This window comes from Vigna radiata, chromosome 8 (genome assembly GCF_000741045.1).
Source record: "Vigna radiata var. radiata cultivar VC1973A chromosome 8, Vradiata_ver6, whole genome shotgun sequence".
Taxonomy (NCBI): Eukaryota; Viridiplantae; Streptophyta; class Magnoliopsida; order Fabales; family Fabaceae; genus Vigna; species Vigna radiata.
The window spans coordinates 6,189,616-6,217,234 of record NC_028358.1 but is presented as its reverse complement, the minus strand read 5'-3'; the positions used below and the strand labels follow the sequence as shown (position 1 = coordinate 6,217,234).

At 35.1% G+C, this 27,619-nt stretch overlaps 1 protein-coding gene across 4 annotated transcripts; it reads left to right on the top strand.

Annotated features, from left to right (window-relative positions):
• The first annotated feature begins 1,545 nt into the window (after window positions 1-1,545).
• Window positions 1,546-26,309, top strand: LOC106772467 (polycomb group protein EMBRYONIC FLOWER 2). 4 transcript variants are annotated; one of them, XM_022784518.1, is made up of 23 exons: window positions 1,546-1,842; window positions 2,492-2,618; window positions 2,719-2,842; window positions 3,026-3,081; window positions 3,762-3,867; window positions 3,981-4,146; window positions 4,231-4,308; window positions 11,128-11,261; window positions 11,439-11,501; window positions 11,631-11,752; window positions 16,505-16,537; window positions 16,756-16,787; window positions 17,339-17,391; window positions 17,480-17,533; window positions 17,616-17,675; window positions 18,265-18,311; window positions 18,393-18,502; window positions 22,478-22,607; window positions 23,310-23,358; window positions 24,305-24,388; window positions 25,587-25,666; window positions 25,753-25,842; window positions 25,954-26,309. In XM_022784518.1, exons 2-23 carry the CDS (start codon window positions 2,584-2,586, stop codon window positions 26,072-26,074), a joined length of 1,827 nt encoding a protein of 608 aa, XP_022640239.1. In that variant the 5' UTR covers window positions 1,546-1,842; window positions 2,492-2,583; the 3' UTR covers window positions 26,075-26,309. The 4 variants fall into 4 exon arrangements, with proteins under 4 accessions (XP_022640239.1, XP_014514370.1, XP_014514369.1 ...); XM_014658884.2 differs by having other exon boundaries at window positions 1,546-1,856; window positions 23,313-23,358; XM_014658883.2 differs by having other exon boundaries at window positions 1,546-1,856.
• Window positions 26,310-27,619: the final 1,310 nt, after the last annotated feature.

Here is a 27,619-nt window from a genome sequence, read left to right as displayed (position 1 = left end):
AACCTGAAATCACACTCTGTTAAGATTTACATAAGATCCATTTAATCTCATATACAACCTTCCAAATAACAAATGAAAACTTTTTTTTTAGAGTAATATCTCTAAATCATACAAAATTACCTAATCATAGAGATAATTTCTTGCGTAAATAGTACGTCATTTGTATATATGGAAGCTGTTAAAAAAAATACCCGAAACCATTGAATTAACTAATTGAACTCTACCCACAATAGAAAGAAAACTACTTTTTCAAGAGATAATGGTGTACCCTTCATAATACGAACCCTAAAAAAATACATCATAAGTAAACAAACTCTTATTAATAAAATATGTGCTTGATTTTGTTTTCAATCCTATCAACATAAAATTTTAAGCAAAACTTATATTTGTCAAGAACAATGATCCAAGCTTTTTTTTATTGATCTTAGAAGAAAAAGAATATTGTTAGCACATAGAGTGTGAGGGGGAAGAGATATTCTTTTGTAAATAACGAAATGATTACTTTTAACAATCTTTTCATTTTCTTTTTGAAAAATAGTATGAAAATTTAGTTCAAAACACTATATATATAATATCTATTTAAATTTTTAAATGAATTTGAATAATTGTTTATTTCTCTAACTAAACATTTTGTGAATAAATTATATTCAGTTATACTTAGATAATCTTAATAACAGTTTATTAACAATTTATATCAAACATAAACCAAGATTGTTAATAAAAAAGTAACATTTGATGGAAATGATAATTTATAACAAAATTTTACATTTAAAATAAACTAATTTATTTGGCCAGTAAATTAGACTCGTCATAAATTGTTGAGAAAACGATTAATTTTTAGTTTATGATTAATATAATTTGATAGTGAAAAATGTAGATTATAAATCCTTTCTAGAGAAGTAATTAGTTTCTCATATTCGTTTAAGTTAAACAATTATTATTCAGTTTTTGTGTCCTACCTTTTTGTTTAAGTTGAATAATTAGTTAACATATTCTAACTTTCATTTCACTTGCGTTAAAGCTAAATAATATGCTTCATTAATATTTGTTTGTTTTTTTTTTCAATTTTGTCTTAGTTAATAAGTTAACAAAATATCCAATCAAATTTTTTACTTTTTAAAACTGCATTATTAGAATTGTTAACAAACAAATGTTAATAATTTCAATTTTCATATTATATAACTTATAATTAACCAATAATAACAATTTGTAAAACTAATGAAACTTATTTAATTTTACGAAAGTGTCTTAATTTTTAAAAATTAAGATACTGGATTGAATATTAAAAGAAAGGGTTACTTTATTTTTAAAATTTTTAAAATTAATCGATACTTTCTTAATGAAAAAGACTAAATTTAATGAAAGGAAAAGTTAATAAAACTAAAAGGGTAACTGAGTGTAGATAATATTACATGTTATAATTAATGAAAATAAACGATTTTCGTTTTTAGTTATACTTTTGGATATTATTTTTGGGTTTTAATGCTTTCATTATTGTATATAATAGTATTTTTTTTTTTTTTTTTTTATCTCACAGAGGGCATTGTGTTTGAAGTTTCTTACTTACCTCACTTGCATTTGTTTAGTTTCCCAAACTCTGCAAAAAAATGTGTTTCTTTTGAGTATTAATCAGAGAGATAGAGAAAGAGATATACAGAGAACAGCTTTCTTAGATTTTAATAATTTCGAGAACATTCGATTTTCAATTTCGCGTCTTAATTTTGGGTTCAATTCTGAGGTTCGATATGAAATGAGCGATCACACTCTCATACTTCACTTTTGAAGCACGGTTTTGAACCAATTTTGGATTCGATTGCTGCCATTTGCTCGGTTCGTGTCAAAGTGAGAACTTTGAGGTTTTTTTCTGTTACCCATTTGGTTTCTTGTTGGGAAGATTATTATATTTTTCGTTTCTTATCATTATGCTTACCTGAAAACTTCTCCTGGGCATTCTCTGTTTTTGGTTCTTTGAACCCTTTATTTGTTTTGATCCTTTTGTTTTATGTTATTTACTTTTTTTTTCTTGTTTTGTGATCCATTTTTGTGGTGTACTTTGTTATTCCATGCAACTGGATATGCCATCTTGTTTCCGCAATGGGAGACCCCTCTGAGGCTTCTGTTTCCCACGATTGGAGAAAACAAGGAGTTGGCCTGTGATTGGATTCCCTGCGCATGTGAAATATTACAAAAAGAAAGAGAGGAGAGTTTGGGAAAGTTTTGTGATTTTGATATCTTCATGCTGACGATTAAACAATTTCATTAAGTTTTCATTGTCATCGGCAGGACATTTGGCCTCTTTCAAGTCTTAATGAGCTAAAAACAGGCACCCGACATTATATGTTACATAGAGTTTTTGTAATTTGGAGCATTTTTTCATTTATAAGTCCAGTGGTTTTCAACTTGGTAAAAGAATGAGGTTGATGATAGAAAATTTCTAATCCATTTATGTCTTCAATATTTGAATGATTTGTTGTGCCATTTTCAATTGCAGGTTTCTTACCAGCAACAGAAAATATCACGTTCTTAAACATTCAGAATTTCAGATAAATATTATATGTTGCTGAGACTTGTTGGATAAGAAGAATGCCAGGCATTCCTGTTGCCGCTCGTGCAACCTCGTATATCCTCTTTCAGACAAATACTACCTTTTGTTAACTTTTAATTTTTACAAAAGAATTTTGTAACTTAACCAGTAATTATATCTGTTTTTCCCTGCAGGAGCCACCATGATGCCTGTGAACATTTATCTGCGGAAGAAGAGCTTGCAGCTGAAGAGAGTCTTTCAATTTATTGCAAGCCCGTAGAATTTTACAATATTCTCCAGCGACGTGCCATGAGAAATGTACTCTATCTGATTGGCTAAAATTATCTGCCTTTGTAAAAGTATTGTCATTATTTTTCATTCTTTTTGAATGTGCGAGGCATAGGGCTAACTGTATTCTTGTTGGCTCTGTTCTCATAATTTTTTCTTTCTATGAACTACTGGGGCAGGTTGTATTGCTAATAGAATGTCTCTGTTATGCAGCCATTATTTCTTCAGAGATGTTTGCACTACCAGATAAAGGAAAAACACAAGAAAAGGTAAAAGTTTCATATATAGTCTTCCTTCTCCAACTCGCTGTCTTTAACGGATTTACATCATTTTGTCCATTTGTTCATACTTGCTTAATTCAGTTCAAAATTAGATAGAAATACTTATTTAGTCATTGTTGACTGCTGAAATGAACATCTTGTGAAACTTGTGAATGGAGAAAGAATAAATGGGTATTTGCTTGGTACTATAATAAAATATTGCAACTTAGGTCTTTGCATGAAGAAGATGAACGAACTTAATTGAATGAACAAGTTTCTACATGTACGCTAAGATTTTTGGCTTTTTTATGATTCTAAAACGAATTAAGATTAGGATTATCAAATCAAGTAGTTCTTGCAGAATTATGGAATCTGACCTCAACAATGTATTTAGTAAATTTTTTCCTTTTGCCTTAGTGAATTTCTTATTTCTTCTTTTAAGATAAAAGATAAATCTAGTCCTGTTTGAGACTGTGATAATTAATTTTATGTCATCCTTGCAATCTCTTTTCTTTCTTTACGCTGGAGTCTGTTTATTCTTTCATATAAGCTCAAACTTTCTGTAGTTTCTAGTGATTTCATGTGAGACATTGTTTCAGTCTGTTTTATCTGAAAATAATTTAGTAATATATAATGTATAAAAATATTGGTTCTAATATGCTAATGAGATATGGTGTTTGCATATTTAGAATACAAATGACAGTTTCCTTGATGCGGACTATTACGGAAAGTCAAAATGTGTTTCCCATGTCTATCTGTCTCGCAAGGCGGGTTTCTGATTATGGATCTTCAAGGGTAGGAACCCTGCTTCTGATAAGTTGATTCAATTACGATTCCTTAGTGTAAAATGCAGTATATCTAATAGTTATACAATGACTTTTGTTTTATTCACCAAAAACAAAAAAAAGCAATCTGCCGTGTATCGAATCGGTCGAATGTTCATCTTTCGAAACTCCCCTGGAATTGATTTAAATACTCAAGTCCAAGCAAATTTTACTCTTCCTGAAGTCAACAAGTTAGCTGATGAAGCTAGATCTTGCTCACTTGATATCTTGTTTGTCAGCACTGCCACTGGTATGTATATCCACGTGTTTTTCAACTGTGATGAAAATATCTACAAATTTTGCTGTGTTCCTTATTATGACTATTTACTTGCAGTGAAAAACTCGAATTTATCATCTGGAGTCAATTCAAACTCCATGCCTTCGGATACGAATCATCTAGCTTTTTTTGAATGTGAGCTGTGCTTTAATTGCTAATTACTAGACAAAAAGATAGCTTTGATCTCCTTGTTACGTTGTTATTTGAACCCCATCTTGTTTTTTAAATATATTTACCTTGATGGGTATTGGCTCTGATGCTTCTTCTAGTTGGTCTCCTCAAACCCTTTACATTGCTTGTAAAGGCCCCTCAAACGGAGTCCAGTTGTTGTACTGAAGCACATCTCATGATTAATTGAAGTACTTCTAATTTACACTTCAGTATGCTTTTCTCTATTTTATTTGGCATCAGGTTGTTGGATGGTTGATCCTATTCTATATATGTCCTTTCATTCACAATGAATTTGTCATATAAAGTATTTATAACAAAAAAAAGAGAACAGGAGTTCCCTAAAATATCTTTGAATATAAATATCTAGTGCTACCCAAACCACAGTTGTCAGATTGGTAATCATATCAAGAATTGTTTGTCCTGATTAATCCAATTTTGAATCGTGGACTGTGAATCATGAGATATAATACATAAAGGGTCCAAGGTTTCTTAAACATATAAAACACTGCAATGAAAGACTGTCAAGGAAGAATTCTCGACCCTTAATGAAGGTTTAATTAATTGTGAACTAATTCTAGGTGGTTCATTGACAGCTATAAAATCATATGCTTCTCCCTCTTGTAAATGCAGGTTGGAGAGGCGATGTGTGATCTTGTATACTCATTGTTTCCTCTTTCTAACTTTCAAACATGGTAGTAGAGCCTGTGAGCAACCAAATGGTCAGAGATCCGATCTCTGACATCTCATTCATAGTCAAACTATAATTTTGGTTCTTGACACCAAATTTTTACTGACTTGCACCAGAAAACCAAAGCAAGGATGAGTCAGTTCTTGACAACATTATTAGTATCAACCTTGATTTTTGTTGTGAACCAATAACCTTTAGTTTTGTTACGACCCAATGAAATGACTTGCTGTCAATCATACTACCTAGCAATTAAGGAATTTTGAAAGTCATAAGATGGAATGTCAAGTGATTTCTGATATTTTTAAGTCTATTTGGCCATTGAAATTATACTATTTAGGCAGTGAAGGGAAATAAAGAAAGAAATTCTAAATAATTAGATATTTTAATGACATTGTGTGTGGATAACTTGATACCAAATACAGGCCCTATGACCGTTTTAATATAGTAGCAATTAGGTCAAGTACTACTCTGGTGTCAATAAGATAAGCCAAAGCCCACTAATATGGTATGACAACAAACCACTTGGTTCATACAGTCTTCGATATGTGCTATGGTACATGTATGTAATACTCAACCTTATGAAGTATTGTCATGTAGGGTGTATGCATAGTTGATAGGCCACAAATGGCTACATAGTGGTGCTACCTTAATATTTTGAGAGGTTACTGTTGCTAATATGATTTTTTCGCTTCTAATCATTAGGAGACCTCTCAGGAGTCAAATCTTAACAATTGTTATCATTAGTATAATAAATACCATCAAATAGACTAAGAAGTTAGGGGTTAAATCGACAATGAAGGCACTCTCTTCTTGAAATTTGAAGAGCTTAACAATCCCATCCCATCCCATCGAAAGCCAATAATGCATAGTTCCTAATCAAGGTCTAATCCAACAAGCTTGTCACTCTAGTAAAGCTCAAACCAATGGGTATTGTGACTACCATCCAAGAATAGGAGCACCTTGTCGTTGACCTTGACATCCTCCTTCCACATCTTCGGGAACACTTAAATCACTAACTGCGTGCAATAGTTTGCACCCTTTTTCCTGTCAGTTTCCTTGACTTCCTGATGAACGTAACACATGCTTGTTAAGAATTGGTGATAACAAATTTGTGAAAGTATCATTAATTGGTATGCAAGTACCAATTTGCGATTCGTCGAGGGTGATGAGTGAATTATGTTTCTATGCTACTAGCACCTTATTAAATACAGAAATAAATTAGGAACCATTAGAATATGAAATAACAACAAGGATTACTTTTTCAATTGGATGGATGGAATAGTTCATTCCACAGTATATTCTAATTATCACGGAAGATTCTGAAAACATAAATATTCAATTGTACAATAAAATATGATATGCAATATTTTATAGATATTTTACACTTCTCTTTATGCGTCATTTTACTAAGCTTAAGATTGTTACAAACATGTGCTTAAATAAAATAGTATATGAAGTTGGCTCAACAAACCTCCTGGGTAAGCTATGGAGAGATGGTGGAGAAATTGGAGGGATGAACATTATTTAAAAGATAACATAGAAAGATAGGTGAAATAATCATTGTTGTGAAGATTTGGTCATATTTCCTGGCATGTGATTATACTCTAAAATAACTAAAACTTCTCCAAATGCTTCAAACAATAAAAAACCCAGAAACTCAATGAACCTTGAAAATAAAATTTATGTTGGTGTGAATCTCAAAATAATATTGGTCACTGTTGGAATGGTTGTTGGTGGCAAGAAAAGTTGCAATTTGTTGAGAAGGCCCATATCGTTTGCCTCAATTATTTGGTGCAGTTTATATGCTGGGTGGCTTCACTTAATGCTAATTGATTTTAATATAGAATCAACAAGAATTAAAACTGAACCTGATGCTTCAACCAAGAGAAAAATCTTTAATAACCCAGAAGTTAAATTTGATGCTGGTGCGAATCTCAATCAATTTTAGTCCTCATTTGAGTGGTTGATGGTGCAAGAACCGACACAATTTGTTGAGAGGTACCACATTGCTTTTGTCAATTATTGAGTACTTGTTGGGTTGCTTCACTTAAAGCTTATAGGTTTTAAGATAGAATTATTAGAGCCTATAAACTATTTTTGTTGCTTTTGTGGTTTTAACATGGAATCTAGCATGTAACAAAGATGGATATTATTATTGACCTCAATTAGTGGGGTGTGGTTTATATATTTGTTGGACAACTTTACTTATAAATTAGATTTAAGATGGAATCTAACATAGGGGGTAAGAATCATATACTTTTGGTGTGCCTGTCTTTTCAATCTCACTCTTAATGTTATGCCATCTTCGAGAAATGAACAGTTAGAAAAGAAGTCTAGTGCTCAAGGATCCTACAAAGTGGGGTATATGGAGGAAAAATGGGTGTGGTTTATACATTTGTTAACAATACTTGATATCAGTTAGTTTTAAGATGGAATATAACAGTGTAAGAAGCGTCAATTTGGTATGGGCCATTCTTTTCAATCACACTCTTAATGCTATGCCAGCAATGGAAAATGAGCAGTTAAAAAGGCAACCCAGTGTACAAGGCTCCTAAAGTGGGGTCTAAGAGGGGTAGGTGTATGCAACCTCTATTCCTCTATGCAAGCAAAGAGGTTTTTTTGAGATTTGAACCTGTGATCCCCACATCTGGAGGTAACAAAGTTATCATGTAATGAAACTTTCCCTCCTTGCATTTATAATACCTGAAAAGGGAAGAAATTCAGCAAGGAAGGAAATCTGATAAGAACATATGGAAAAAAAAAAGAAAAAATCACAAAGCAGAATACATTATTTAATCTTAAAAGTTAAGTCATTGGGGTAGAATTGCCCAAGTATTACAAGCACTATTTTGCCCATATTATTAGCTGTTGGGGAACATTTTAATAAGAACTATGGAGACAAGGCAGTGTTGTAGTGAAGCTACGTATTTTTTTGAACTACGGTAATGCCAAAGGATCCCCAATGCCAAAGCCAGCTACTTCTTATGCAGAGGTTCGGGGGAGGGTCATTGTATGCAGTCTTATCCTTGCATTCATAATACCTGAAAAAGGAAAGAAATTTGGCAAGGACGAAGATATCGTTAGAACATACAAAGAAAAAAAAAAGACCACAAAGCAAAACATATTAGTCAATCTGTTAGGTTCCTGGGTTTGGAACCTAACAAGAACTCAATCAAAAAGATAGAAATATTGGGGAAAGAATGGGTTTCTGTATTATTCACAGTGAAAGAAAGCTATTTTACAATGAGAGCATAACCTCCTTGGATGAGGGCATAACCCCTCTCTGCAAACAATATGCTTGACTCTACCACAAAAATACTCAGCCATCCCCCTACAGAGTAAAACAACTCTATTTATATCCGCTATGACTGCTTCCCCTTTTACAACCGACACCTCCACACCCTTAACTCCTAAACCCATTATTATATAATCCTATATTCTAACATTACACCCCCTTTCCAAACAACCTTGTCCTCAAGGTTGGAAATGGAAGGCTTGATCTCATGGCTCCTCCTCCTCATCGTGTACTCATATGAATGGAACCCTTTGGTAACTGCCCTCCAATTCAGGTTTGGAGGTTTGGGTGGTAATGGCTCCCCAATGAATAGCTTGGTAGAGGTGATAGTCAAGAGAGACAGAAGAATGAAGGGGCGGAGGTCAGGGTTTCACACCCTAAACGCCATCGCCATTGACGGAGCAAAACTAGGGATGTAGAAAAAATGTGAAAGCTTCTTCATCTTCTCCCTCAACATCAGAGTCAACTGGATCATCCTTTGCTTCCTCCTCTTCTGTCTTCTTCTCGGCTTCTTTAAAGGCTACCTTCTCAGCATCCTTGTGACCCTCTCTCCGTTAGGTGGCAGTCCCACGGGTTCAGAAAACACCACGTTATGCCTGTCCAATAAAAACTCCATCTCCCTCTTTTGTTTGTTGATGAGGCCCAAACAATTCGGGCTGCTTTCTCTGGACTCAAATGAGCCCAATTCCCATACCATTAGCCCCGCTTCCACTTCATCCAATTTTAATAAAGCCCTGGGGCCCACCCCTCTTTGTTCTAAAGTGGGGTCCCTCTCCACTGTTATCTCCCTCTCTCCTTGTTTGTACATCATCGTCAACTTCCTCCGGTCCACCGTCACCCTTCCGAGCTTCGCTAGCCACTCCACATGGATGACCTCTACTCCTCCGAGCTCAAAAATCATACCCGTTCGGCCCCCAATCACCCCGTTCGGCTTCATCATTTGTGGCTGAGTGATGTCTCCAGCCGATAAAGCGGACCTCTCCCCCTGTTTCCGGTCTATTTCGGTCTCAGCTTCCTCCGTTTCCACCTCTTCATCCTCTGACCGCTTGGTATCGTTCAATCGGCATGAATTACAATAGGTCTCGGACCTCACGGTAACTGTCACTCCTCGCGTTCGTCCCTCATAAGACTCGTCCACCGTCCCCTTCCGTTTGAATGAATCCAACTGCTCAACGGCAGTTCCGAACCTTATTACCAGAGCTTCCTTCAACGCATTCCAAGAATGATTCCTGGCTTTCTCTTTCCAGGCTTTGAACTAGTAGCCAGCGCTCCCCTCCATATTGAATGCCGCTAGGTGCACCCTTTCCTCCTCTGCCACACCTTGTAACTCGAAGAACTTCTCTGCCTTCGAGATCCACCCAAACGGATCGAACCCTTCGAAAGAGGGGAGTTCTACCCTTTTCTTACCGTTGGGTTGCACTGCGTGGCATTCTTCCCCTCTCGCCTCTTCTTCTTCCTCTCGCCAGTCGCAAGGTTGGTCGTCCTGGTTGTTGCCTTGACCACCCAACATCCTTGTGATTTCTTGCAAATCTGGGCGGATTTTAGCATAATTTTGGCGTATTGCTGCATAATCTGATCACACCGCTCCTATCTGCGCCTTCATTCTATCAACTGCAGTTTGCTTCACCTCACACGATTCCGGCAGCGTCGCGATACGACAGTTTCGTAAACGACAGGTTCTTGATTAGGCACCCCCTATTTCGAAACGACAGTCCTCTTGTTTCCGGTAGTCTTTTGATCCAACAACTTCTCGAAACGACAGTCCCACTGTTTTCGGCAGCCTTTCGATCCGACACTTCTCCTCTTTCCGACAACCTCTCGATCCGGCACACCCCCACTGCGAAACGGCACGTCGGATCAATTGTTAGGTTCCTGGGTTTGGAACCTAACAAGAACTCAATCAAAAAGATAGAAATATTGGGGAAAGAATGGGTTTTTGTATTATTCACAGTGAAAGAAAACTATTTTACAATGGGAGCATAACCTCCTTGGATGAGGGCATAACCCCTCTCTGCAAACAATATGCTTGACTCTACCACAAAAATACTCAGCTATCCCCCTACAGAGTAAAAGAACTCTATTTATATCCACTATGACCACTTCCCCTTTTACAACCGACACCTTCACACCCTTAACTCCTAAACCCATCTATTATATCATCCTATATCCTAACACAATCTCAAAAGTTAACTCTTTGGGGGAATTGCTTATGTTTTATAAGGACTATTTTACCCATATGCCTAGCTGGTGGGGAACATTTTAACAATAAAAATGGAGATAAGGCATTGTTGTAACGGAGTTACATATTTTTTTGAACTGGGTGACCTAATGGTGACAGGAAGATGGTGTTGTCATTCTGATATCATGTTGTATTGGATTTAGGGAGTGAACTCTGAAATTAGGAAAGTAAATAACAAAGAATAAATTATTAGATTGACATGCTGTTTTGACAATGTTATACAAAATACTGATCTAGTTTGTATTTGTACTAATAACTAGACCAAGACTGGGATGGTATTACAATCCCACTAATACAATCAAACTTGAACACTCCCTCTTTAAATAAGACGAAAATTTGGGAATCATAATCAGTAGTCTTAGGATTAATTTGTTACAGTTACCTAATTGATTCTTTTGTATTTTCTACAAGTTGTGACAGTCCAAAATAGTCAAATATGCAATAAACTTTATGACGTATTTTATAAATATTCTAGCTCTAACCATGGATTAATTTTTCCAAATGATGTTTTGATGCATGCTGGAATTCCTTTTTCAATTTTCTTCATTCTGTGGTTGACAGCTGGAGAGTACTGCCTTTGGGGGAAAGTGTCTTTAGAATCACTTTATATGGCTTGGGATTGTTTTCCGAATTTTCGTTTAGGACAGCGAGCAGAGATTATGTCAACTGTTGATTTGCTTCCATGTATTCTGAAGGTACAATGATTAACACAACTTTTTTGAGTAGAAAACACTGTCATTACTCTGCATCCTTTTGCGTTATTTAATGTTATGCTATGCATGAACACTTTATTTTTGTTCTAATAATCCATTTAAACTACTATTATGAATTTTGGTAGATGGACTAGTTCACAACTTCCTTTTATGATGCAGTCAGATTTTAAAAACGACGACACAAGAGTATCTATTCAAGTTCCTTCTAATTTCGAGAATATGGTCAGTTCTTACTTTAAAGTCATTTCCTACTGTGGCAAGAAATTCACACATACCTTAAAATAGTTAGATATAAAATGAAGATTTTGTTTTAACTTCCGTTTGTCTTTTCTGTTCTTTGGATTTCTAAAGAGTGCATCAAAACAAGTACAAATCACAATTTCTGCGGAAGAGTTTGGGGCCAAAGAAAAATCTCCCTGTATTTCATACACAGGCAGTGAAGTACCATCCTCATCATTGTCTCACTTGATTGGGTAAATTTTATTTTCTCATCTGAATCTATTAGCAATTCAATCATTAAAGTTGGAAAGCTTGTGATTTCTCTGTTTCTGTTAACGTTTTCTTATAAAATTAAAAAAGATAAATAGTGACTTGGATATTGTTGCATATTGGAATTAGCTTTTAGATTGGTGTACTTGGCCACTGGCTCATAAGTAATTTATCGTATCTCCCTTCCTTGTAAGTTCTGTACGTAGTTGCTCTACAACTACTGGTTTTCTTGGCATCTAGCTTATGTCTATGGCTCCATCCACAATTTAATGGATGCAGCCTTGGGGTCCTTCCCTGCTTAGCCAACCTTTTGCAAGGTTATTTCCCTTAGCCACCCTCTATCCAGCAATTTCCTTTGGCACCTGCATACTACTTGTGGTACCCATCCCACCATTAATCAGTTCCCTGACTCTCGAGCAACACCTCATGTTACACCTTATGCTGAGAACGTTCAATAATATATCCCAATGAATGTTTGGATCAAGTTAAAGTTAGCAATGGCAAATGGTTACACCTAAAATCCACGGGTTCCTTAACTTTTCATTCTTCGTCTTTTGTACTTTATCAGTGGTTTAGCACCTTACCGGTTAGTTTCTTCCCAAAGTTTCAAATCTGGGAGACAAATGTGATGTCTATATTACTATCTTGCAATTCTTACTGGTTGAGGTGCACTGCTAGCTCTTCTCGGTATCCGACAGGTCGGACCAATGATAGAAACCCAATAATAATAGTGAATATCAAAAGTATATTATTCAAGTATTATGCAGTAAAAATATGACTGAGACGAAAGCTCTACAGCCACATGTAAACCAGAGTCCTAGACTCCTCCAGAGAATTACTCTCCTCCTAACCAACTCACAATTTTCCTCCCTTTCACACTCTTCCCACTCTCTCTTATAACAGAATTCCCCCATCCCTAGATTCTTGACACGTCATTCCCCCATCCTAACTAACTTCTCCCTATTTCTTTTCCTAACCCCACTTTCTTTCTTCTTACATAGACATTCCATATTTTGGGCCTATCTATTCCTTTTATAACTTTTCCTTGCTGAGTAACAAGCTCATATGCACTTCCCACCATATGATCCTTATTAAGGGTCCTATCAACAGCTTTATTCGCAGCCCCTGTTTTATAAACTATCTCAAATTCGTATCCCAACAGCTTCGCAATCCAGTCCTATTGGTTTTGTGTGGTGATACGCTGTTCCAGCAAATGTCAGAGGCTCTTTTGATCAGTGTGGACTACAAACCGTTGCCCCACAAGGTATGGCCTCCAATGCTGTATGGCCAGCACTAAGGCCATCAACCCTTTTTCGTATATAGACTTGCTCAGCTTCCTCTCGGATAGAGCCTTGCTAAAGAAGGCTATGGGTTTTCTTCCCTGCATCAAGACTGCTCCCACACCACGCCCCGAGGCGTCACATTCGATGTGGAAAGGTTGTCGGAAATCTGACAGTGATAGCACTGGGGCCGTAGTCATCGTCCTCTTCAACGTTTTCCATGCCTCCTCCACCTTCTCGTTCCAAGCGAACCCTCCCTTCTTCAGTAGCTCCGTCAGAGGTCTGGCAATCTTGCCATAATCTTTGAGGAACCTCCGATAGTACCCCATCAATCCCAAGAATCCTCTCAAGCTCTTCACAGTTCTCAACCTTTCCCACTCTACGACAGCCTTTATCTTTTCATCATTCATCTCCACGTCCCGACTTGAAATAACATGCCCCCAAGTACTTAACTTGGGTTTGTCCGAACTCACACTTGCTCCTGTTAGCCACCCACTGATCTCGCTCCAAAGTCGAAAGAACACTTTCGACATGCTCGAGATGCTCTCCCCAAGTACAACTATAGACTAAGATGTCATTGAAGAATACCAGGACGTACTTTCGCAGATAGGGCTGGAAAAGGCTGTTCATTGCGCTTTGAAATGTCGCCGACACATTGGTGAGTCCGAACGACATTTCCACGAACTCTTAGTGCCCCTGGTGCGTTTGGAACACTGTCTTCTCGATATCCTTCTCACTCATGCGTATGCGTTTGGAACACTGTCTTCTCGATATCCTTCTCACTCATGCGTATCTGGTGGTACCCAGCCTTTAAGTCTACTTTAGAAAAGTAAGTCGCCCCCTTCAACTCGTCCAACAACTCCTCGATCACTGGTATGGGAAATTTGTCCGACACCGTTGCTCGGTTGAGTGCCCTGTAATCTAAGCAGAAGCGCCAGCTACCGTCCTTCTTTTTCACCAGAAATACAGGACTTGAATAGGGGCTGTGGCTTGGTCGGACCACCCCCGTCTGAAGCATCTCAGCAACCTGCTGTTCTATCTCGCCTTTCATCACATGCAGGTACCGATATGGCCTGACGTTGATGGGATCTACCCCTTCTTTAAGTGGTATATGGTGCACCATCTCTCTGCTAGGTGGCAGTTTCGTGGGCTCTGCAAATACCACGTCATGCTGGTCTAGAAGCAACTCCATTTCTTCTTTTTGTTTTTCGATGAGGCCCAAATACTTCTGGGTGCTACTCTGGGCCTCCAGTGAGCCCAATTCCCATACCATAAACCAAGCTTCTGCTTTATCGATTTTTAACAAAGCCCTGGGTCCCACCACTTTACGTTCCAACGTGGGGTCCCCCTTCACACTTATCTCCTTCTTTCCTTGTCGGTATACCATCATTAGCTTCCCCTAGTCCACGGTCACCTCCCCCAGTTTCTCCAACCACTCCACCCCGAGAATCACTTCCACTCTCCCGAGCTCAAACAGGTAAAATACCCGCTCACAGCAACCACTGATCCTCTTCCTCTGTCCGTCCCCCGAGCTCACAATATAAGGTTGAGTCTCTACTACCGCCATCTCCAGTTCCTCCACCAACCCGCCACCGGAAGCACCTTCCCTCCTCCCTCCTTTTAACGTACTCTGAATATGGCATGTTTTGCGTGCTCCTTTCTCTTCCTTCACCATGGTTCTAGCGACGCCGCCGCCTTGGGTTGTCTCTGCGCCCCTCCCCGATTCTGCACGTCACACTGGGTTTCCACTCACGTGACCACCTCGCCGATCGTCCCCACAAGCCCTGTTTCTTGGAGGCCGACCCTCCTTCCGTCTTCGTTGCTTACACAATTTCTCTACATCCCTCGCGACACGCATTGCTGTCATAAGGTCTTGGGGATCATGCGGCGCGGTGGAGGTGCGTGGCGGCTCCTCTCACGGAGCGACTTCCGGCGTTGTGGTCATCGGAGTTGGGCACACCTTTCTGCCCTATCAACGACCCCAACCGGCGATGGCGGCAGTGGCAGTGGTCAGACAGCGGCGGCGGCGCAACTGACGGAGTTCCAAGATCGGAAGCTCTGATACCATGTTAGAAGTGGACTTTAAGCCTAACTCAACCCCACAAAATCGGCTTGTACGGTGAGGTTTGCACCCACTTATATACACTGAATTTGCCTTATCTCTAGTCGATGTGGGACTTCCAACACACCTCCCTCATGCCGAGGTATATACATCTCGAGCGTGGGATTAGACATTTAATGGGTTGTTCGATAGCGGCCCGATAACGGGTGAAACAACATGCTCAACAACAACATATATTGCTAGGATAGGCTCTAATCATAGCTTTGATACCAAGTAGAAAATAAGACTTATTTATTCTCAATGATGAAAAATACATTCTCATACTCTCTATTTATAATAATCTAGTTCTCCTAAAAAAGAAAATAGGGAAACTAGGAAAAATAAAATAATAGATTATGTATCTATTTCCTCTAATTAGGAAGATTCTAAAGATATTATCTCAAATTACAACAAATTCTCCCCCTCATACAAGGCTACCTCTCACTATACATAGACTTTCACGGAAAGTCTCTCCCCCTCCAAACCTCTTGACAACTACCTACAACAACCTATTTTTTAACAACCTTCCTCCGAACATATACATTCATAATCCTATCAGAATTGTTATGGATGAGAATTATCCTAAATGATCTTAAAGTGGGATGTGAAGAACATATAATCCTTTATTGTGATAATAAGTCAGCTCTTAACATTGTTCACAATCTAGTTCAGCATGATAGGACCAAACAGAGATAGATCAACACTTTATTAAAGAGAAACTAGATTGTGACCTTATCACTACTTCCTATGTCCCATCTTGGCTTTAGTTACCAGATCTGTTCACAAAAGGTCTTCCCACTGGACTATTTCATGATTTCACATGGTAGATATCCATTCACCAGTTTGAGGGGAATTGTTGTTAGTTAGATATTAAATGCAATACTGAAAGTTTTGGTCGGATATTAAATGTATTGTTAGAAGTTGTTAGAAGATTCTAGAGATCTCTTGTAATTATTACTTTAGCATTTGAGTTCTCTATATATAGAAATTGATGTACTGTTTTAAATTAATTAACAAAAATATGAATCTTCTTTTTTCTAATTAATCTTTTCAAGTCTGGCCTTTGGGATCTAAGATAAAATCTTTTATGTACTGTCCTAAGCTTGACTTTATATTTTAGTATCATTGGTGGGCATGCAGATCTGGGTAGCTTTTATGAGTTTTTGTCCATCACTGTTTGTTCTCCTCAGTTGCTTTGTTTAAGAGAATATTTTATACTTATTTTATTGCCAAAAGAAAAAAAGAATACCTTGCACTCATTTTAAAACAACAAAGAGAAGTAATGACAGTGTTATTTAATTTCTATTAAATAAATTTGGTGCACATTTTAACTACAAGCTATTTCTGTTGTCCAGATTGAGGGAAGGAAATGTCATGTTTAATTACAGGTATCACTTTTTAACTTTTCAATGCTCTTATTTGATTTGTATGAGTTTATTATGATCATGGACTGCCTCTAAAGAGGGTTGTTTTGGTTAAGATGTGCTGAGGGATTTGAGAACTATTTTTATTTTCTGAACACCATGTTTCCTTTGTTGTTAGAAAAAATTGATTATTCATGTATTATTTTTCTTATTGAGCCTTTTTTTAATTAAAAATATTTCAGGTATTACAATAATAAGTTACAGAGGACAGAAGGTAATGTAAATAGTGTTCTGTCTCTCATTTTAAAATGTGATTGCTTTCTTTTCTTTATGGAGTTATTAATGTATTTTTTGTGATCATTTAAAAATTGTTGAAAGAGAGAAAAATAGAGTGTGGAGATATAGAGGGCTATGTAAGGTGATCATAATGAGGGAATAAATGTAATTAAATATGTAGATAAAGAAAAGATCCACAAGCTTCATATTTTGCACATTTTACAGCGCTCTACTTCAAAATGATGAAAGGATATCTATCATTCCTAACATGCTAGTAAGATTTCAGAGTCATTTCATGGGTAGCCCATTAGTTAGAACATCCCATACTATGTTTATTTATTACTAATTTGTTTGTATACGGCATACTCTACAAGTAGTCACACTCAATAAAATATTTGTATAAAAAAGACTTCTAGGTTATGGTTTTGTATCATACATTATTTAGATGTGACCAATTATAGTTCCTATTTATCGTCACATGCCTAGTTTTGAATGTCTCTGGAATATTGTATCTTACAGCGTTTCTTGGATAATAATGTTTGATTGCAGTCACCGAAGATTTCACTTGTCCATTCTGTTTGGTTAAATGTTCTAGTTTTAAGGTTAAAACTACTTTCTTCTTTTAAATCAACACTTTTCCTATATGATGTTGAAACATGTTTCTAATGCTTCTGACATGATCTTTTCTAGGGTCTAAGATGTCATTTGTCCTCGTCACATGATCTCTTCAACTTTGAATTTTGGGTTAGTTGTCTTTAAATCTCTTGCTGGCATTCTATTCAGTGAGCTGTACTGAACCATCTCTAACCAAGTACATAATTTGTAGGTATCGGATGAGTGTCATGCTGTAAATGTGACTGTGAAGAATGATATCTCGAGATCAGAGGTAAGGATAGTTTCTGCTCAATTACTTTATTCATAAACATATTATATTATATTTAATAATATCTAATTTTTTATGCTTTGTCTATTATAAACTGATGCTTCTTAGATGCCTGTGAAGATTTATCTCTTATTTGGGACCTCTAATTTGTTCTTGGACATTATTGACTATGTGATTTTGGACCTTATTTATCTCTTGTTCATTTTTTTTATTCATATAGAAGTTTAATAAAAATGCTGGCTCATTTCCTTGTTACTTTTCTTTTCAAAATATGATAGGACTCAATCAATTAATTGAGTCCTATGAGATTTACTTTTGAGCTAACAAAATACTAGATTTCAAATAATCCATTAAGGTTACTTTGAGTTTTCCCTTCACATGACAAAACCACTTTAGATTTCTGTCTTCTTCTCTTAAAAAATTGATATACCAACTTTCTTGTAGATACCTGTGTTTCTAAGTTTATCTTACATTTGAGTGCATGCATTTCAACATTTGCTACCATAGTCACTGCCAGCTTATTGCTGTGAGCTAGACCTCCTCTTTCTGTTTGAGAGGCACTCTATGATCTCAAACACTATCTTTTGTTCAGATTGTTGCTGATACTGTTGATCCAAGAGTGCAAACATTTTTCTATTGGTAAGCTATTTTGTCTCTACTATTCTTTTTTGGCTTCCATGACATTCTGAGATTCAGATGGCATACCATGTCTGTATGCAGTGGAAAGCCCCTTAAGCGTAGGACACCAAAGGACCTATCTTCTAAAAATGCAGTAGGCTTAGGGTCCGCCTTTCCTGCAGGAGAGACTGATATTTTGGAGAAGGATGATGGTATGTGTTAAAATTATGATTGTTGCTGGATTGTACAGCTTTCATAAAACTGTTGTTTCGGTGTATGTATCTAGTCTAAGGGTTTGAGTGTTATAGGGTATAACTTTTCCTTCTATTGTACTCTTCTCTTTGTACACACACACACACAAACACACATCAGCTGAGCAGGACACTCACTGATTTTTTAATTATATCCAAATTCAAGTTGGTATCTAGAGTCTTGTTGACAACAACCACCATTGTTTTCTGTCTCTGGCCACCATGTGTTGCTGCCGGTGTTGTGTCATCTGACCAAGTCAAGGTTAGCTACACCTCTAGGAGTGATATCCAACCCTGCTGGTCGCATGGCCAAAATCTTCACAATGTGGTCGTCCTTGTCAGCCTGTCACCATATGTGTGGGTTCCACACCCAATCTTCCCGGTGTTAGAATCATACAAGACCATTGCCATTCATGTTGTTAAGACCTTATGGGCATGTTTCTGCCTCTATCTTCTATTTCCATGTACTTAGATAGCTGATCAAGCCTCTTTCCTCATGACTTTAGGTTTTTTTCTCTCTCTCTCAAATCTGTTTGTGGCTTTATATCTTGAATGACTTGTATATTTCTACTCCTTACCTTTACCTTAACAAAACTCAATTGGAAGAACTACTTATCTTGGAAAAGGAAGTCAATGTTGTTCCAACTTGTTAAGAAGTGGATTTTAAAGCCTAATTCAATCCCACAAAACTGGGTTGTAAGGTGAGCTTTGCACCCACTTATATACTCTAAATCCTTATCACTAGTCGATGTGAGACTTCCAACACATCCTCTCACATCGAGGTATATACATCTCGTGTGTGGGACTAGACATTAATAGGTAGTCCAATAGTAATTCGATAGCGGATGGAATGATATGTCCAACAAACACAAATCTTGTTAGGATAGGTTCTAAATCATGACTCTGATACCATGTTAAGAAGGGGACTTTAAACCTAACTCAATCCCACAAAACCGGCTTGTAAGATGAGGTTTGCACCCACTTATATACTCTAATGCTTTATCACTAGTTGATGTTGGACTTCTAACACAACTGAAGACAAATCTCACTAGTAGAAACTAAACTTACAGTTACTTGTTTTATGACAATTAGTTGAATAGGATGTCTTAAAGATACTCATATTTTTAAGACAAGCTTTTTTGGAAGAAGGCACAACATATATTTGCTAATTACATTCATCACCTTGTTGATGCAACTCCACTAGCCTCTCTTGTGTAGAACAATTATGATATGATCTCACATATAGCAAAGGCTTGGGCTACAGTAGAAGAACCAAAAGAGATTTCTTGTGGATGATTCATGGGAGGGGATATTAACAATAAAGCTTGATAAATTATACATGGTCATAACTTTGAGAAGTCTACACAAAATTTGATCATGTACTTGGATCAAATTTTAGTTGGTGGCGAGATTATTTCAAATGGACGTCTTAGTCACTAAATGTCTTCATGTTCCTACCTTGTTAAAAGATGAAAATCCAGTTGAAGTTATTAACACATTAACAATGTTATCATCATGAGGAAGAGGAGATCATAGCAATTAAAGAGCTCATGGTGGATGTCCTCATTGTACTTACATGGTTTTCTACCCATGTGTCTAAATTTTAAAAAGTTGAGTCTAAGTCCTTTGATGAGGAGTACCAAGAGTATTTGGGACTTATATTTGAAAAATTTAACCATCACGGTCAATCTTCCTTGATACCAATTGTTTCAACAACTTGTATTTTTCAATTTGTGAAAGGTCAAGGTCCATGGATAGTTGACTTAGGTGCCTTTGATCATATTTCTAGTAATAGTTTTTCATTATCATTTATCGCTTCCAAAATTCTCACCTTCTTACATGCAGTTAATTGATTCAAAGTTGCATCTCAAGAAATTGGTCAAGTTCCTTTATCTCCCGTAAACCTGAATTTTGTCTTGTACATACCACCCTGGCCTTATAGTATAGTCTCTCTAAGCCAATTAATCCGCTCTTTAAATTGTTCTGAAATATTTGATGCTAATTCCTTTGTCATACAAAAACATTGTATGAGTCATCTAATTGGAAAATGACATGAATCACGAAGACCCAACATACTTTTTTCCGTTTCTTCCTCACTAGTGACTTTATGTGTACCGTAAGTTTAAATCTACTAGTGACTTGCTCCTTGGCTGCTGAGGGCCTGGCACAACCCTCCTTTACCTGGGCTTGGGACTGGCTATGATGCCATAGACAGTGTTTAATAATTAATCAATAATTAAGAAAACTTTGATATGTTTGATGTTTACATTGAATATAATTGTGATATAAATTAAAATATAAAGCATTAAAAGTACTTAATATAAATTTTAATTATTAATTGCTATGTAAAATAATTTACTGTCATATAATTAAAAACTTATGAGAATATAACTAAGATTGGATTACATTTTTAATAAAATTATAAAATAAAAGTACATGGAAGGAAAATCATATGATTTTTATATCACAAAAGGATTGTCATAATGTGCTAAAATAAATTTAAATGACAGATTTTCCCTTTATTTACTCAATTTACTTGCAAGTACTAAATTATGTTAATAATCTTAAATTGAAAATTCAAACAAGTGTAATAACTTTTATAATTGTAAAGGGTTGTTAGAATTAATTGTATTTGTTATTAAAAATAGGCTTAATACCAATTTTTGTCCATGACCTTAAAATCGCTAACATGTTCAACTTAGCCAATAGTGAATGACCTGTGTGACAAGGGGTTGAAGAATATGGTGAAATTTGTCATCTAATTAATTTCCATTTTGTTAGTTCAAATTCCAAAGGTTTCTTTACCCTTTACCTTAATCAGAGTTTTAGAAACTCATGGCTTCCCTTTCCAGGACTTCCTTTTTCTCGAACAAACCCAGCAGTGTGGGTTCCTCGTCGTGCAAGGAGACACCCATCTCCTTCCTCTCCTCTGTTTCTGGGTTGGCATCATTCTTTCCTTCTCCTTATTCTGGTTTTGTTCGTATTAGGGCTTCGAATTGGGGTTTTATTTTTGGGATTTTGATCTCGCGACATTGGGTTTCCTTCCTTGGATTGGGTTTCTTTTGTTGTTTTCTCTGCAGGTTGATGGTGCAATGGTTAGGGTTCTTCGTGTTCTTGTGATTTGGAGATTTTAGGGTTTTCATTTGGGATTGAGGGTTCTGATTTGGGAATTTCTTGTGTCTTGTTTCTCCTCTATAGATTGTTAATGCGATTTGGGGGTTAAGGTTTTCGAATTGGGGTTTTGTTTTTTGATTTCAGGTTTTGGGATTATTTGCAATTGTATTTTGATCTTGCATTTTTGGGGTTTTTTGAATTTGTGATCTTGCGTTTTGGGGATCGGTTATAGAAATAAAACTTTGATGGTGGATTGCTTCTAACCTATTTGTAGTTTCCTTTAACCTTAACTTTAACTTTTCCACGTAAATAACTTTAACTTTTAACATTTACACATCAATTGACCTGAGCTTGTCACGTAATGAATAATTGGACAGGTTATTCACTATGGGCTAAGATGGACATTATAGGGTTAGTGTTTTTAACGCCGTCAGCAAAAAGAATCATCTTGAACCATTTTTACAAAATATAAGACCACTCTGAACAACTGAAAAATAGGAAGACTACTTTGAACACAACTAACAAAATTAGGAATCAAAATTGGTATTAAGTCTTAAAAATTTAATTAGTATATAAATCAAAAGTAAACTGTGCAACGCATGAAAAAGAGTATCTTTATCTAATCTAGACTTCAACTTTTGCAATAAGGCTCTGTTTTGTCATACTTATGTCAAAAGGCTTATTAATTGCTTTTCTTAATACTGTCATCGTCTTATTTTTTCATATTTCTTGAGTTGTGGCTCTTGCTCCAAGATGTTGCATTAGTACCTGCCAGCATGTTATTATGTTAGGAGTATGTTACATGCTGCTGTGACATTGCAGGAATTTCTGCCACAATTATTAGATCACATCCTGATCGAGACTCTGTCCAGTCAATATCAGACTGTGATCAATCAGTGCTACAGTTTGCCAAGACTAGGAAGTTGTCAATTGAGTGTTCTGACTCACGAAAGTATGTTATACAGGCTTGTTTCTCTATCCTTGGAAAACAAAACGGGGGATATTACATTAGGAAACTTTTTGATGCACAACTACTAGGGAAATCCTGTAAATGCAATGCTAAAATGTTCCTGATATGAAATGCTTCCAAACAAAAATGTTTTTATGTTGCAAATTGCAATGACATTTTTATGTAATAATTTACCTACATATTATAGATACAGATGTAAACCTAATAGATCAATGAGGCTAAATGTTTAAAATAAATTTGTTGTTCAATGTTTAGAATTATTTTGATATGTTAAATGATATGACAAATTTTGTGTTATTTAAGCTTATTAAAATGTCACATTTGGGATGCTTATATGTGACAGGTTTATGATTTTATTATTTGGGTATACTTTTTATGTATTTGTGTTAATTAATAAGCAAGATCTTGATTTTTACTACTTTATTAATCCAACAACATTTGTAGGTTGAATGTATTTGATATCATTATATAGTCATTTCGTTTTTACGATGTATTTAATGTTCTCCATATGTGATTCCTGGACTGGTTTAGCGATGAATGTGACTTTATTGAAATTTATAGACTTTCCTCGCATTGGTAGTGTCGGAATATTTGATCAAATGTCCCATTTACTAACGAGTAACATTTTTTTATATATGTAATCTTTACGGTCACTCATCTGACATTATTTTGAAAACATTTCAGCAGTGCCCTCTTAAGGAAACGACAGTTTTTTCATTCTCACAAAGCTCAGGTAATCCTCTATTTTTATATTATGATTATGTACTTTTTATCACTGTTTCCCGCGATTTAATTGCTGTAAAATATTGGACTTAGCTTAAAAAGGGGAGTTTATTATTACCTGACTCTTCTACTGGGGAGTTTAGAAACGAGAGTGTTTTATCATTATTATATATATATATATATATATATATATATATATATATATATATATATATATATATATATATATATATATATGTTGGAGAGAGCATCTCGGAGGAGGATATGAAGTCATCTAAAATATGAAATAGGAAAGAAAACAGCTAGTCACGTTGGCTCAAATATGTAGCAAAATTCTCATTTCTTTCCATTACAGAAATAAATTCCCATAAAACATCTGTGAACGTAATAATAGGAAAAGACCATAAACACAATTTTTATACTTACTAGGGGTGTAAAAACTGCTTAGATGTGATTTCAGATTTCAATATTTTAAAATTTGGTTAGCTTTGCTTGACTTTCTGAAACACACCTAAACTTGACATTATCCACTATAATAATAAAATTGAAGGTTTTCATTTCTGCTGAACGGTGAGCTGCTTAAATCAGTGGTGGTTGAATTTGTACAATCTAGAAAAGTATCATAAATTGGGTACTAGTTCTTTGTGAAATTGATTTTTGTTATGGTATTATTACAACACAACAACAATGCGTAAGTAGTGTTTATAAGGGTTGAGTAATTCTCAACTTATAATTAGGTCGTTGGATTGAGTTAGATTCTAATGTCAGATTCTGGCGGTGATGACTCTATGGTGGCTTGATGCTTGAACAACATTTTTTGCTGTTGAAAGATTTTATTGTTTCTTAACAAAGTTTCTGTTCCAGTATTATTGGATTAATTATATTTAGTTTTTATTTCTATTGGCATCATATGCTCAATAGATTTGTTGCTGATTTTTCTTTACTTTTGCTTAAAGCCAATGACAATTGAACAAGTTCTATCAGATAAAGATAGCGAAGATGAAGTGGATGATGATGTCGCTGATTTTGAAGATAGAAGGGTACGCTTATATAATTTTTTTTTTTTTATTTTCTAAAATTATTGTAGAGTGATTTCTATCAGTTATTCATTGCTAGGTTCCAAAGAGTGATTTCTAGTTTTTTTTTTTTCGAAAACTTATCTGCATGACTTTATAAGAGAGGCTTATTCCAAAGACATGATTGTACTTCCAAATTGTTCAAACTTCAAATACACGAGCATTAGCTAGACTTTTCTAAAACCCAACCAAATTATTTGATCTGTAAAGAAATTGATCAACAATTCAATGATTAAACCGTGACTACATTGGAGTCAATTGTAAGGGAAGCTACTTTTCAAAGGTGGATGAGACTAGTTTGATACCATACACTTTATAAGTTACTGAAACTGATTGTAACATACTAGCCGATTTTATATTTGTTTATATTAATACAATGTTTACATAGAGTCTCACAATTTAGGGTAGAATCTTATATTATTATTATTATTATTATTATTATTATTATTATTATTATTATGTTGAGAATACAATTCATATATACAAGGCTAGGAAACTATTTTAGGAAGTATAATAATAACTCCTAGACAACAAGACCCCTATGATTTAGGGATATCTCCATTATTCACAATAATTATAATCTGTTAAATAAGAAAAAAATATAACTAATAAAAAACAATAATTCTGACAAAAATAAAACAGATTCTAACATAGAGACACATACTCTTTACTTTGGACGTATTACAAATATAAAGTTACTAACTGATTAGACTTTCCCAATTACGTAGAACTACAAATGTACTCTTAACCTCTTTGTTCTTTCTCATAAAACTTTATTTGTAATACTAACTTCCATATAGGCCAGCAGAGATCAGCATAGGTTTGGGTTGAGCCATGGCCATGGATTATGAAATATCTACGGCAGCTCTTACTATTTGTCAAAATATATTTTACGAAATTTTGGATATTATTTCCATATATTTAATTTATTAGATTCTTTGTATCTTGTTATTATTACTAGAATAACAATCCCACAATTTTAGATATTTATTCCGTAGAATAAGCTGATCATTTATATATATATCCAATGCATGTGTAAAGAGACAAATTATTAGATATATTATCTTTATTTTATTATTTTATTATAAATAGAGGACTCTGTGTATATATTCAACACAAATAATAAGAAATATATTCTTTCTGGTAAATTGACACCATGCAGATGCTTGAAAATTTTGTTGACGTGAGCAAGGATGAGAAGAATTTGATGCACATGTGGAACTCGTTTGTTCGGAAGCATCGGTAAATGATCAGTGAATATATAGCTTTGAGCTGAAACTGATATGCATTTTGAGTTTGTTGATTGAATTATTTTGTTGTGGTGGCAGTGTGATTGCAGATGGTCACATTTCATGGGCATGTGAGGCTTTCTCGAAATTGCATGCAGCTGAGTTTGTTGAGTCACGCTCACTGGCAGGGTAAACTACTTTCTCTCATCTTTAAATAAAGGAAAATGATATTTTGACATCAATTTTTTGATACCATTTTGATACTGCACACTCCAAAGTTACTTCATTATTGTTTTGCAGGTGTTGGAGAATATTTATGGTGAAATTATACAATCATGGTCTTCTAGATGCTCGAACCATGAATGACTGTAATATTATTCTTGAGCAACAGCATAAGCAGAATTCAGAGCCCATTAGCTAAAAAGGAAGAAAGTGATGGGAAAGAGCAAAAGGACATATTGGTTTTGGTTTTTTCCATTCACAAGCTACAAACAAATAGTAAGGGTTTTTTCAATTTTACATTTTGCTATTGTGGGCTGTGCTATTTATTATGTTCGTCAAAGGGATAAAATTTTGCATCCTTCGGAAAAGTTTAACTGCATTGACATCATTATTCCTTAAATTTAATTGTTTGCAAGACTCTCTTATCTTGAAAATCATCATTATTCCATCTATTTATCAACGTTATATCAAAATCCTGAAATTCTTCACTTAGAGGTTTTTCTGATAAATTATACTCTTTGGAATGCAATAAATAATAATTTTTTTGATAATACAATATGTAGTTACGCTGAACTAAATAGTTTTCTATGCATAAATGGAATAAAAAAGACAAATCAATCTATTCATAAAAAACTCGGCACAAATAACGTTATTCCATCTATTTATATCAATTTCAGTATTACTCCATTATTCGATTTAGTAACTAAATATTTTATATAAAGTATTTTCAACTATGATCTGAATCCAAAATTTTAAAAATTATAACTACAATTTTTTTTTATCAAAAAAACTTATTTAATAATCTTTTTCTTTCACTTTTTACATTTTTAGACAATTTCTTAGTAGTGGAAAATTGATTATTTTTTTATCAAAATTTTGATGAGTTGGATTGAAGTTTTTAATCTCATCCATTTTAATTTATTTCGTCTAATCTATCAAATTCACAAGTTAAAAAGAACTGATCAATTTTTTTAAATAAAAATTAAAATAAAAAGATAATTTAAAAAATTATTTTTATTATATTTTGGAAAAAAAGTAAATATGTAATTATATTATAACCTAAATCTTTAGTATTGATAAATGTAACATTCTAAAATATAGTATAAACTATATTATAGATTAATCACATATAACAATATGATAAATCAGTTATCCAAGAGTTATTAAAGTATTTAACAGTAAGTCTAATAATAAACATATGAATAAATCGAACGGTCATACAAACAATGTATGAACCGAACGGTCCTAACTAAACTGTTGGAGGCTCCTCGCTCAGCACCTACTCTAGAGAGCACTCATCACCTTATGCTCACATTCACGGATGATCATTGCAAATGAAGGGGACGACTGAACAGACAACGTAAGACAAGACAGGAAAAGTAGAGTAAGCTAGATTAATTTAATTAATCCAATAAAACATACAGTTCAAACTAGTATATAATCAAACAATAATTAAACATGTCAAACATGCAATAACCAACTACTAGACTTGACCATCCGGATTGTATGAATATGTAGCTTGAGGCCGTTCTTGCACCCGGGTGGTGGAGTAGCTAGGATACCCTCAACAGCTGCCACCGAAGGTTAGTCCGTTATACCTCGCCCAAGTTGCACTTATGGATTAGGACCTCCTGCCGTTCTCACACGATGATATACCTATCTCTACTTGAGAACTAGTAATCATTAGAATTTCAAGATGAACACCATGAATTTCACTGTCCATATTCATACTTTACCAATTCAA